General features: G+C 37.8%; 3 protein-coding genes across 4 annotated transcripts; all 3 read left to right on the forward strand.

The window, feature by feature from the left end:
• The first annotated feature begins 77 nt into the window (after positions 1-77).
• Positions 78-4,466, forward strand: LOC110381956 (uncharacterized). Of its 2 annotated transcripts, XM_021342393.3 has the most exons (5): positions 108-247; positions 2,374-2,793; positions 3,138-3,362; positions 3,746-3,959; positions 4,244-4,466. In XM_021342393.3, exons 1-5 carry the CDS (start codon positions 181-183, stop codon positions 4,371-4,373), a joined length of 1,056 nt encoding a protein of 351 aa, XP_021198068.3. In that variant the 5' UTR covers positions 108-180; the 3' UTR covers positions 4,374-4,466. The 2 variants fall into 2 exon arrangements, with proteins under 2 accessions (XP_049701768.2, XP_021198068.3); XM_049845811.2 differs by lacking the exons at positions 2,374-2,793; positions 3,138-3,362; positions 3,746-3,959; positions 4,244-4,466 and adding exons at positions 909-1,028; positions 1,347-2,367 and having other exon boundaries at positions 78-247.
• A 492-nt stretch (positions 4,467-4,958) lies between these two features.
• LOC110381966 (uncharacterized) lies at positions 4,959-11,018 on the forward strand. The gene is made up of 5 exons (XM_021342411.3): positions 4,959-5,529; positions 5,852-7,758; positions 9,502-9,758; positions 10,422-10,549; positions 10,765-11,018. Exons 1-5 carry the CDS (start codon positions 5,466-5,468, stop codon positions 11,016-11,018), a joined length of 2,610 nt encoding a protein of 869 aa, XP_021198086.3. The 5' UTR covers positions 4,959-5,465.
• Positions 11,019-11,471: 453 nt separating this feature from the next.
• LOC110381957 (uncharacterized) lies at positions 11,472-13,223 on the forward strand. Its single transcript, XM_021342394.3, has 3 exons — positions 11,472-11,578; positions 11,695-11,820; positions 11,902-13,223. Exons 1-3 carry the CDS (start codon positions 11,518-11,520, stop codon positions 13,206-13,208), a joined length of 1,494 nt encoding a protein of 497 aa, XP_021198069.3. The 5' UTR covers positions 11,472-11,517; the 3' UTR covers positions 13,209-13,223.
• Positions 13,224-13,616: the final 393 nt, after the last annotated feature.

The following is a 13,616-nucleotide window of genomic DNA, read 5'->3' on the forward strand; positions in this document are numbered from 1 at the left end:
GCAATATGCAGAAAACCTCCATGGTATAATTTCAATCTACCAATAATCGTAAATGGTTGATTAATTTATTAATGGCCTAGCTTTATGACGGATTTAAGTGGACATTTAACCGATTGCGCAGGAATGAGCTACTTCAGTAATTGTTCTTCCATTATGCATTCAATATACTAAAATCGAAGCATGTTGATTAGTTTGCTGACATTTATAACAACTTTAGTATTTTTAAAGGGATCTGATTCAGCTTTATGTGAGTATTTTTCTTTGATAAATAATATTACGCAGAGAAATATTACTGAAATTATTAATTTTTTTTATTGTACACAAAAACATTAAAAACACACACAGCATTGTGAAGACATGTACAAGGCGAGCTTAACCCAGAACTGGGTTCTCTAACAGCAAACCTTAGAGCGATAGAGAGATGCGATAGGGCAGATAAAATTAAAAGTGCACAACATTAAAAAAAGCAAAGAAAACAAATAACCCCAAATTATAATAGAAATTATGATTGAAAAACACGCGTAGTCCTTAAAAATGGGTTCATCTCTACTTAGAACAGTTGATTTGATATATACGATTAGACGTAACACGCAAGAATCAGTTTTTTTTCTTGTACACATCGTTTTATTGCTGTTTACAAATTGTCAAGTCTATTTACAATAAATTAAATACAGACAGAGTAAAATAAATAATTATAATATTTTATATATGTATTTCCCTAGTCTTTAGTATTGATACGTAAAAATACATGGTTGTCGTGCTCAATACCAGTAGCTATTGAGAAATTATTTTATATGTATCGTGGACGGTAAAAATAAGTCTTCAAATCCTCACCACTTAAACAGAACATTGTAACCGAATTTAGACCTTAAGGAGATACAGATAAAGTTAGTTTATGCCTGGCCTAGTGGAGCCGGTGAAGCAATGCGTGCCCACCGCCACGGTGCGGGGTCCATGCCACGTGTGCGTTTGTTCCCCTGAGGGTGTGTTCCACTGTCGCCCGAAAGAATGCCAGGATGAAATTGTTGGTAAGTCACTCAGAAATGTATAACAAACTCGTTGACGGAGAGATTTTGTCGCGAATAGGCAGGTATCACCATCTAAAACCCTTTTCAGGCAATGGGGCAGACCATCTAGGAGACACATCACATGCGTTTCCAAATATAGAGTTATGCACACAAAGGCTGTGCTCTACAGGATACAAAACAAAATCCTGTTAGACAAAATAATCAAAATAAACAACCTACAGGTCCTAAGAACAGGATTACACCACTAACATTAAAATTTAATGTTCATATACATTACATGAATTATAATTTCAATCAATTTATTTTCGTTATTTCCAGGATTAGGCAGACCAACTAGAGATTGCGAACCAAACCTTGTATTTAGACAAGATAATTCATTCTGCACATGTAGCAACGAAGGCAATTGGATGTCAGACACCTGTGAAGAAACATTCCGATACCTCCATGCAAATTACGACGATCCCATGCAGAATTTAAGGACTAATGTCGCTTGCATCCCCAATGCTCTGTACCTCTTCGACTGCAACGTTTGTCGGTGTCCCCTCAACGGCGTCGTTGATGTTACCCAGTGCACTACTAGGTACTGCGGCGATGGCCTCAAAGCTGACACGTGTGTCTACGGTGACATCATTCGTTTAGAAAATGAGATTTGCGCGTGCAGCGACATTAATTACTTCATCGACCGACTTTGCGTTAAAATCGAAAACAAGGTCGTACAAACTCTTCTTCCTGATGACGTTATCAAACTAGACGACATTGGCAGGTCCTGGAGGCGCTTACGTGATCTGCAGACAGATTTTTGTAATACTGATGTTATGTACAATGTCGATTGTAACAGATGCGCCTGTGTGGACGGTCACCTTGTCTGCACAAAAAGGACTTGTGAAGAAGTTAAGAAGTCTTTTCCCTTGAGAGACGATAGATTGAATGAAGTTGAAATCCTTCCTGAATTGAGCAGTCTCAACGGTACTATATGTGAACCCGGCAAGCAGTATCGTTTGAAATGCAATATTTGCACTTGTGGTCAGGATGGCCACGCGTCGTGTTCTACGATGGTCTGCTTAGAAGATGTCATCTTGGATGAAAAAGCACTGAGAGGATTGTTGTCTGCTGGATGATATTGCTACTTAAATATATTAGTGTTTAAATAGGGTTACCTTATTTATTGATTCGGTATTTATTTTTGTTTGAACTATGTTTTCATGTCGTTTCTCCAAACCCATTTTTTTATAAAGCTTTATTAGGTAAGGCAGTGCAAAACAAGTCTGTAGTCAAGTAAAATTATACTGACATGATTTTGAATCTATTCATTCATTCATTTTAATGGTATTATAATAAATTACAGCTAATGTGACGAATGCCAGCGATCTGCCAGAAATAAAACATGGAATGAAATGCATTTACGGGAAAAAGTACAGAATGGATTGCAACACTTGCCATTGTGGTCACAGAAATAACCTATTATGCACTAAAATAGCATGTATAGAAAGTGGTAAGACTAAAAACGATGGAGAAATTAGCGAAGAAGAACCAAACGATGCTGAGAAAAATAGAGAAGGAATTGAAAAGAGAAAGAGGCTAAGAAGAATAGTTAGAAGAGAGAATAAAAGGTATCTGAGAACTGATTCACCAGCGTTCCCGCCGTTGCCGCCCAGTCGAAAGTGCTTTGCAGGGAGACTGTATCAAGAAGACTGTAAAAGATGCTTCTGCAAGGCTAATAGAGTGCCTGCGTGTTCTGCCCACAATGCCTGCATTCAACCAAAGCGTAAGATGCAACTCTTTAACCATTTCTTCTGTCCTGCAGTAGGCACCTCTACTCACTATTTACCTGTACATGTTATTTTTCTATAGCCAGTCTTTATATTAGAAGGGATAATAGCAATCAATGCTTAAATATTTTAACAGAACCTACTGGCATTCGAATTTTTAAAACCCTTTTCGTAAATTCATACTTCTTTTTTGCCTTATTTATTTTTACCTGGACATAAACATCCCACTACAGGTACCTACGGTTAATAAAAAAAAAAAACAAAAACAGTAATTTTCAAAACCAATAAATATTCGCAAAATCTGTGCATTAATATACTTACCTCATTCCTCCTTTTCCAGTGCCTCGAGAATTAGTACCAGAAGACCTTCGTCCACCGGTAAAGGATAGCGAGTTCAGGGACTTGCCAGTTCTGCCTCACACTGCCTCCCCTTGCGCGCCCGGCACGACCTACAAGGTGGACTGCAACGTATGCCTCTGCAATGAGTATCAGAACCTCTTGTGTGACAAGCTGCTGTGTGTCAGTTTCGCTGACATACACAGGGCCGAGGCTGTGAAGAAGTCTGGTGAGTCATCCGGTATACAAATCCTTTAGTCTCTATTATTATTTGATGGAGCGAGTAGACGAGCGGAAGATTTGCTTCACATTGCCACACACAAGTATAATCTCATTCTTACATGTGACATCTGAACTGATCCATGAGAGGATTTATCTAATCTTTGCGAATCTTGTCTCAAGTCTACAAACTATGTAGAGGTATAGTATTTATTAAATTGCTATCAGCAGGTGCTTCGTAGCTTCCCCGATGCTCGTTCACTAGTATCCCATCACTACAGCCAAAGTAGTTAACTACAGACCTATGTACACAGAGATAATTGTCGGCCCCACGTTTGCTTCCCCAATTCCCGAGTTCAATAGTCCCATAACTACATTCAAACTTTCTTAAAGGTCTACCATGCAACGCAAATGACAACGCTGAGAACAGTGTACTCCAGTCCAAGTGCGTGCAGTGTTCCTGCAACGGAACCACCTTCTGCGAGGCAAAGGGGGACTGCGTCGCCGAGACTGAAGTCATGATGAGGACCTACAACTCCAGAAGAAATGGCTCCCGGCTGACGTTTGATTTAAATAAGGAAAAGTGCATACCAAACCATATTTACAAGTAAGTGGTTTTGAGATGCGGTGTAGGGACCTTTTAACTTTTTTGTGAAGCAAGTAATATCAGATTTCTAAAATCGCCGCGTCCTAAATTGGGTAGATAGGTTTTTTTTCAGATGCGTGAATATTAGTTGCGTTAATGTTAGTAGAGTGTCAAACTTTAACTGGCTGAAACCTATATTGCATTGATCCTTCTGCAGCGTTTAGTATCTCTTTTGAACCAGTCCGCACCTAATATTAAAAATATTAAAAGCCTGTCTTTCCAAAATGATTCCCCATCTTTTCCAGGGACGACTGCAACAAATGCTACTGTCAAGAAGACGAGACTCTCCGTTGTACGCAGAAGATTTGCCTGAACTACAACCAGGCCCTCGAGATGGAGAAAGAACACAAGTATCTAGAGGAACACGGCTTATAATGACGATGATTACGATGACCACGGCATGTTACAAGGATCTGATGAATCATATTATTATTTAGGAGGGTTTGTGGAGCAATGAATAAATGTATTCACTAAAATTAGTGTTTTTTTTCTTTGTTCGTAATAGATTGTAAATTGTCATCTATCCCGTCCCTTACTTATGTTACAATTCATAGTTTATCGCAACTGGGCAGTAGCATCTTCAAAGCTTAAAATATCCCACATTACGCCCAGAGACACTCCTCAGTTTGGGGGAGGCCTCAGTCCAGACTTAGGCATATATGTATTTGCCCACTCACACTCACGCCCTTTAGATCACCAGGCCTATGTGATTATGATACGAATTTTTCACTGATAGACTTTAGTATTTGATTAAGCGTGTCATTTTTTTTCAACGACTAAGTATTTTTCTGCAATACCTACGCATAAAATGCTGAAACTGAATACATTTTTCAACACCTACTTACTTTACTTTATGATTTTAACGGTTCTGTTACTTATTGAAATTTCAAAAGTTATAAAATCGAATACCTATAAAAGCAACAATAAATAAAAATATTTGCCGCATAATGTCGATAAAACAAATATTAAATAAAAGTAAACAGAAAAGTACATAGGTGTTCAACGAATATAATATTGTTTTGTTTGAATAATCTACTAGTGATCTGATGTGATATTAAATGGTTAAAAACAATGCAAAAACTGTAGACGAAAAAAATAAGAAAGCGAAAAATTACAGAGCCGCAATCTTAATTATTAGTGAAACAAACTTAATTTAAGTTCCTCCAAATTTAAAATTGATATTACACAAAGATAAAAAAAATTAATCATAAAGAAAATCAGTTTCCACGACGGCATGGATTGGCATAAAAAATAAATTACTACTAAACCATTAAAAACACTTAACTTAAAACCATTAATCATTAAAAAGCAAATAACTAATTAAATTGACCGAAAACTATAAAACTGTTCAGACGTAACTTTTTCAATTTCCAAATATGACGTAGTTAATGGACCTGAAAGAATTTGATTAAAATCTTAACTTTACCAATATCGTGTAGGGAACAAAAATACTCTTTTTCTTATAAAATGTTTATGATTGTCACATTTGTAACCTTGCTAACAGGGATACGTTTTGGAGAGGCACTACAGAGTAAGTCTTGTTTCTTGTTATTTATTATTTTCAAGATCTGTACATATATATGTTATCCATTATTTAGTTCGTCATTAAAAGCTGTGTAGATGATAGAGATTGAGAAGCTTGAGTCATGGTGGATGTTTCTCTAGGTTTGTGCTTAGCAATGGTTGGACCAAGGGTGGGATCTTCAGATAAATCATCTTCGTCACATATTTTCTGAAAAATAATATTAATTACAAAACTATTCCAATTTTGCGAACATCTTTAGGTACTCACATGAAAAGTAAAATAAAATGATATTGTAAATTTCTACTACATTTTTGTTTATTTTCCATAGGCACGTGTGTTCCAAACACCCAATTCTTACTGAATGGCCGACTATGCTACTGCAACAATCTAGGACGATGGAGCGAAGTCACCTGCCAACAGATAGGGCGTCCACAAAGTTGTCAGCCGGGCCAGATCATATGGGAAGAGTGCAGTCAATGCATTTGCCAAGAAAATGGGAAACTAATGTGCACAAATACAGAGTGTTCTGACGACGGTACTAAAAAGAATGTGACTAATCCAGAGTCTGGAGCAGAGCTGTGGTGCACACCGTTCAGGTCTTACTACATAAACTGCAGTCTTTGCGTGTGCCCGGCGTCCGGGAAGATGTCCGAAGCCCGGTGTGCTACCGACTCATCTTGCTCTCTAAAAGGACCCAACGTATCAATAGATGTGATCACAAAAAAAGTTTGCATACCAAAAGTCATGTACTTATTCACCTGTCTCCACTGCTTATGTTCAGATGACGGGTTCTTCGTCCAAAGCAAATGCGTGGAAACCTGTCACAAAGCGCCTGAGTCAAGAAAATGTATCCCTCGAACATTTTACAGAGTTGGTTGCAATGTCTTTCGATGTCCCGAAAATGGTATTCCTGATGAGAAATTGAGTTCAAGGACTAAGTGTCCAGAACGAACTAGTCCTTTAAATTCATTGAGCAGTTTAAGGAATGTTTCAAGTGTGTGTACACCCAACAAATTCACAAAACCAAAATGTATCTACTGTGAATGCAATTCTCATGGAGCTGTGAACGAAAAGAGCTGCTTAGAACAAGAATGTTTGAAGCTAAGCGATTTCAGCTACGATTTTGTCAAGAGTACATGCAGTCCTGGGGAGCTGGTACCTACGTGCATGGAATGTTTCTGCCTCAAAAGTGGTTTCACTGAAGAAAAATATTGCACAAGAGTTTGTTCGTTACAGAATAAGCTGATAATGCTAGAGCGTGTTCTTAAGGAAACGATCAGTTTTGTAGAGAGAAGTGCTATTAAAGATATTACTGCCAGTGAAACCTGCGATCCGAACTCAGTCTTCATCGACCACGGGAGATATTGTTTGTGTCCAGATAATGGTAATACAAAATTTAAACTATGCTCATCTGTGACGGATGATTCCGGCCGAAAGAGAACACTTAGGGTTTTAGGAGACAAATCAAATGTAATAGACTATAATGCTACTTGCGAACCTAATACGTTCATTGAGTTCGGTTGCAATACTTGTTATTGTACCACAGATGGTAAGATTGATCAGAAATGGTGCACTTTTGATGATTGTGAGGCAAAACTGACAATACAAGAGGCTCACAAGGATGACGTTCAGCCTCTAACTACAGTCTCGATCACCTCCACTTGTGTTTCAGGCGCTATAGCTAAAGTCGATTGCAATTTTTGTATTTGCGGTGCAAGTGGATTGGTAAAAGATAGATCATGTACGAATAATACTTGTGGCAGTCAACTCAAGAATGTAATTGCAGCAGCAGACTTTGCGTGTGAGCCAGCAGCTTACTATACAGTTGACTGCAACATTTGCTTCTGTGGGACGGATGGTGTTAAAAACGTGAACAAATGCACCAAAAATCAATGCGAGCCTAATTTCTTGCGTTCAGATACTTGTACTCCCGGGGAATTATTTAGTGACGACTGCAACATATGTATCTGTCCTCCAAACGGCGAGAAGAAAGACAAAGCGTGCACGAACAGAACTTGCTCTGAAACAGACACACCTTGGAAGAAAATATTCAAATTGTCTCAGTCTTTGTTAGGTAACCAACTTGTAGAAGACACAACTAGGAATTTAGAGCTTTGTTTTCCTGGTGAAGAGTTTAAGTTAGGTTGTAAGATTTGTGTGTGTCCAGAAATGGGCTTAAAAGAATACGCTAACTGTTCTCCTGCGCTTTGCGATAATGAGAAGGCTATAAGTACTGTAAGTAAAGTAGCTGTATTTTTTGATGACTAAAAGCAAGAGACTTCATTTGTGGGAAATATTCTGAAGTTGGGTGCACATGTAGTATAAAATGTATTTATAAATGGTCACAAAGCCGATACTTAAATCGAACATGGCCTGAGGATTCGGATATTATAATAATTGTGTCCAAAAATCCATTTTGTGTAGAACCACCCCGAAATTCGAGACAGACGGGGTTTTCTGTTTTGTTTTTGTTTAAATTAAGTTCTTTAGTTTCATTTAAGTTTGTTGGCAAAAATTGCATTTAGCGATAACGTTCGTTGATGAGACTAGTTTTGAAGTTTTTCACAGCTTCCAAACATTCTATAAAGTATTTTAAATTATTAGTCTGATGACCAGTCTATATGGCCAAATCTTAGAGCCGCCGTACACGGACCGCTTCAAGCAGTTGAGACCGACTGCTTAAAGCCGCGACCGCGCAGTGAACTATAGTCATTCATTCGCGGCCGTACACACGACTGCTCGAGCAGTCGCGACCGCTTCAAGCCGTCAACTGCATGATGAAATTCCATCGTGCCGTCGACCGCTCGCGAGCGGTTGCGAGGCATACACCGACTGCTCGAGCCGTTGACTGCGCTAGAGCAGTCGACAGCTCTCCGACTTCCCTCTCCCCCCCGCCCTTTGCGGCCTCGCGGCGTCTGTTTTCTCATTTGACTGCTCGAGCAGTTGGGTCGTAGCTCGAGCAGTCAACAACCGACAGCTCAAGCAGTCGACGCCGACCGCTCGAGCGGTCCGTGTATTTCACTCAGCCGCTAACTGCTCGAGCAGTCCGTGTACGGCGGCCCTTAATGCACGATTCTACCGAAGTCACAGACTGTTTCATTTCATATCAAATATTTAATGACTACGGCCAAATCTGACATTAACTCTAAACTTTATTTTGTTTTCAGTTCTGGAAAAAATCCCCTAGTTCCACCTCCACATGTTTTCTTTGAAAAAGTACCATACGCGATCGTGAAATGCAATCTTTGACAACATCCTGTATTTGGATAAAACATATAATATTTGTATACTGCACTGTGTTATTTCATAAGTAGTTTTTCGGCAAACTTAAACTTAATGGCGGCTCGCAACTTATATCAATGCAAAAATTTGGGCTTGTGGTCCTAACACATCTTCCCGATCGATTCATATCCAAAAAGTTTTCTTCGCAGAACTACAGTTAGCAGCCTTTATTGCTAACTTGGTGTCTTCCCACTCCCTAGCAATAAGTTGGCTTTAATTTAATCAAATTCATTTCTGCTCATTATTATTTCTGCGTGCCTAAAAATAGGAATGCTTGTCCTTGGTATTTTATTTAATAATCTGAGTGAATTAAAACGGTTAGCTACTAATTATTATAAGACTAGTCTAATAATAACATTTTTTACGTATTTTTGGTTGTATCATGCCCATTATCAATTACAGATTTTGTCATTTAGATAGCCTATTGAAATAAAATCTCATATGTTATTTTATTTTTTATCCTGAATATCATTTAATTATCCTGGAACATTGTTTCTGTGTTACTTATTATGTCTAAGGTCGCTTCTTTATCTTCGCAAGGTTCCCTTATAACGTATGAGTATGACCCTTATTATTTGAAATCAACAGCATCTTTACTCCGGTTTCGACTTGCTCAAGATCAACAGCGTATAGGAGGAGAAGGATGTTAAAATCCATAATTTTGCTAAATTCAATATGATAGCTATATTGTTATAGACTAAAAGTCCCGGTGGTATCCGAGGAGACTATAGTGAAGACCTTTTCTACGAAGAATTTAATGGTGGCGACAATGCTGGTGGTGACGAGATTGTGGATGAATTGGATGATGTGGTTGATATAGCTGGCAGTTATAGAAATACTGGCGAAGAAGAAGAAGTTATGATATCGAGAAGATTATTGAACTGTACAACGTATAATGTATCTGATAGTTCTCCAAGACAACAGTGTACTGCAGGGTCGCAGTATATTATAGGGTGATTTTAATGAAATACAATTTATAATAGTATATATCTAATCAATTACCAAAGAAAAAAAAATAACGCATCAACTATTATTTCTGTTTTACATCTTAAATTATTAACAAGTCGCGCCGAAATCGCTTTGTGGGTTTTCTTAAACTTTCACAAAGCAGCCCGTAGTCCGGAAGTTGGTGATTGATTCACCCGTGCATCGGAGAGCACGTTAATGTCGGTCCTGCGCCTGATCTCTTTCCGGTCGTATCGGATTGCCGTCCCATCGGGTTATTAGACTGAAGGAATAGGGAGTGCACCTGTGTCTGCGCAAATGCTTGTGCACTATAATATGTCCTGCGCAGCTGGCTGATCTCCTTAAATGAGAACAGCCGCCGTGCCCGAAATCGGCCGTGGACACCATTATTATTACCAAACTTTTTTACTTTGTTTGGTCCAATGATAGTACCATGTAGCACTCTCGATATTTTGCACGTTTTATTTTGTACGGTCAAAATATTGGAAGATTTAAAGTCAAACAAAATGTACCGTCTTTTTTGTGTTATAATATTTTTTTACTGTTATGAACGTACAAAATATATGTCGACTATGTGCAATGTAGTTTCATCATTGGTTTTTCCATAGTTGAGGTGTTTTGACTAGATTGCAATAGTAAGCTTGTTACAGGTGTCAGATTTGCATATGTCCTTACATGGGAAACATCAAATATTTTTGCCGGCCTATGCCAGAGACCCAATACTGTGAACAAGCATTTCCTGGGATTAACTATGTGCCCATGGGAAGAAGGACTGTTGGTAATTGTACCCTTTATATATTTACAAATAAACTTCTTGGACCTTTTTAGTTTTGATGACGATTAATGAAATACTCAAAACTCGAAGAAGAAGCTACATACTCAATACTTTATTAGCAATACATAATTGAATTGTAGGCACAGAATCTAGACCAGTAACTACAGTAACAGATCCTACTGTAAATAAACAACTAAATAAAAGAACTCTCTCAACAGAAAATTCTTCAAACAACACAACAGTAAAACCGAAGTTTCCTATCCAAATCAAGGTTCCTCACAACCATACTATGCATAAATGTGAAGAGCCAGGCAAGGTGACCGACGAATGTTTCTTCTGTGAGTGTGAAGCCGACAGGATCTTAGTAGAAGAACATTGCTATAAGAGTCTAAGCGATGCCTGCGTTGATGCTACCCCCACCTTCATTAAAGTCGGCGAATATCCCATCTTCATCAAAAATACTACAAAGTGATCCATTTAGCTTTTATGAATAAATGGAAGTTTAAAAATATGTTGTCGTTTTCTATGTGGTAAATGAAAAATTTAATGTTATTGTAATTGTTATCTACAAGCAAATAGTTTTCCCACAAACGAAATTATTTCAAACAATTTAAGAGGGCTTTATTATGAATGTGACTGCTGGAAACAGTTTAAAAAGACAAATGAAGACAAGAAGATCATCATGGATGATGAAAATATTTATAAAGACCCTGGACCGTTTGTTACCACTAAAGGTGATGAAACACCAGAAGCTATGCTAATTTCACGATCGTTCCTAATTAACGAAAATACTTACCCTAGTTGTAAGTCACGGTCTTATTTCCAAAGATTTGATATAATTCCTTAAATTGGTAGTTAAGGAAGAAGTTCACAATCATAATAAAAAATCACATAAAAAGCTATCAATTGTTCCAATTACGTTCTGACGATGATCGAAGTTTCTTTACGGTTTCAGCATTTATTGGAGAAGCATGTGGTTGTTATCCTGTTTCATATTGTGCTTTGCCATTAGTAGTGTTAAATCGTCGGCAGGTAAATTCTTTTGGAAGCATAAGCCCATCTTTATCTTGTAGTGTTTTAGCTAATTTATCAAATATATTGATAGCTATTCCGAAATGTGGGTCTCCTGATTTAATAACTATTTTCAGGTAATTTTCGGCACCAAGTCAAGTCTTGTCAAGTAGGAGACGTGGTGCAGAATGAGTGTAACAAATGCTTGTGCACCTCGAAGGCCATATTTGAATGCGAAGCTCTGAACTGCAATAGGACTAAAGGTGAGCTACTTGGATCGAATTTCTGAATGCTGTTGGTTTTAAAACATGTGTTAGTTTACATAAAATGATAAAATGTTTCAGATGACAAAAGAATTGAACTTACAAAAGGGCAATGTAATCCGAACCAGCTTTACGTGCAAAAATTAATAACCTGCATTTGTACCAAAGATGGACGATGGCCACACAAAAATTGTTACGAAACCTTCCAATCACTACCTCCCAGTAACGTCGTGAAACATGAATGCGAGCCTGATAGTTATGTCTCTATCGACTGCAATGTATGTAGATGTGGTCCGAAAGGTATCATCCTCTCCGATCGTTGTACAAAAAATACTTGTGATGAAGAAGTCCACCGTAGAAACATGAAGCCCAACAGCATGTACAGTAACTGTGAAGTAAAAAACTGGTACTCCTTAGCTCCCTGTCAATTCTGTTACTGTATCAACCAAAACAAACTTGTCTGTAATACTGGAAACTACTACTCTAAAAAACTTGAACTTGGCTCGTATAACTTAAGGATCTGTGGCAAGGATTTAATAACAGAAGCTGTGGAACTCATACCTGGGAACCAAAAAGCGTTAAGGACCGAAAGTCAAAAGGCAACAACAAAAGAGATGGCAAGGGTATCTCCAAAACCGACCCCGCATAAAATGCATAAAAACCAAAACATTGCTATAGAGGTAAATCGAGAAAGTAATGAAATCTACACTTTACCTACCACCAAAACTACGAATGATAACTTAACTGAAAGTGTCGAATATTATACAGATTCCGAGGAAGCGATTAAGGCTCAGCTTAATAATCCAGCTCCACAGAAGAGTGTCATATCAAGTACCGTACCTACCCCTGCACCTACTGCGCAACAATTATTAAAGGATGGAAAAAGTACTAAGTTCCCGATTGTAGAAGGTGATGAAATGCTCAATGAAAGTCCTAATGAGGAAGGGGACGAGAATTCTAGCGAAAATGAATCAGTAAATGTGGGTCCTGAAGTTCCTGAAACTTCATCAACTACTGAAAGCGCTATTATGTTACATGCTAATGAAAACGCTAACGACAATGCAAATGAAAATGCTAACGAAAATGCTGACGGAAATCCCGAATTTGACCCTAATAAAGGAACAGTAGTTGAGATATCAAAAGGATCAAATACAGCAGGATCCTACCAATACGCCGGCAATACAATAAAGATAAGTCTTCCTAAAGTATTGAACAAGGTTTTCCAACTGGCGCTGAGGAAGTCCATGGTTACTTTATCAAAGGAGACGAAATGCAAACCTGGGTCGACGACAGTCCAGGATTGCAATATGTGCTTCTGCTTAAAGAATAGCAAATTACTTTGTACTAAAAACAAATGTGGTGATGCAGTAAAAAGCATAGAGAACTAATTTTTGTTTTATTGTTTTTATGGAAACTGTGAACTTTTAGATAGGTAGGTAATATACTTGCCCTTAATTTTCTAACTTTGTCTTACTTGATCTAAAAAAGGGTAGGTTACATTATAGAACACAATTCTTACAAAACAACTGAACTTTATATTTTGATTGTACTATGTTTCTGATGGTACTTGAAGTATACTCCAGAAATCTAAAAATTGCAATAATTGTTCTCAAAGATTTAAAAATAACACAGACCCAACCATTATAGAACAAACAAAGACATCATACACCTTTAAAGAGAAACTTTATGACAAAATACTTAATGTTTCTATATATCCGAAAAATTATTTCGGACTGAATTCTTATCTTAATACTTCAGAACCGACATCTGACTATTCATTTTCAAAAACCAATTAT

Source organism: Helicoverpa armigera, chromosome 25 (assembly GCF_030705265.1).
Source record: "Helicoverpa armigera isolate CAAS_96S chromosome 25, ASM3070526v1, whole genome shotgun sequence".
NCBI classification, from domain to species: domain Eukaryota; kingdom Metazoa; phylum Arthropoda; class Insecta; order Lepidoptera; family Noctuidae; genus Helicoverpa; species Helicoverpa armigera.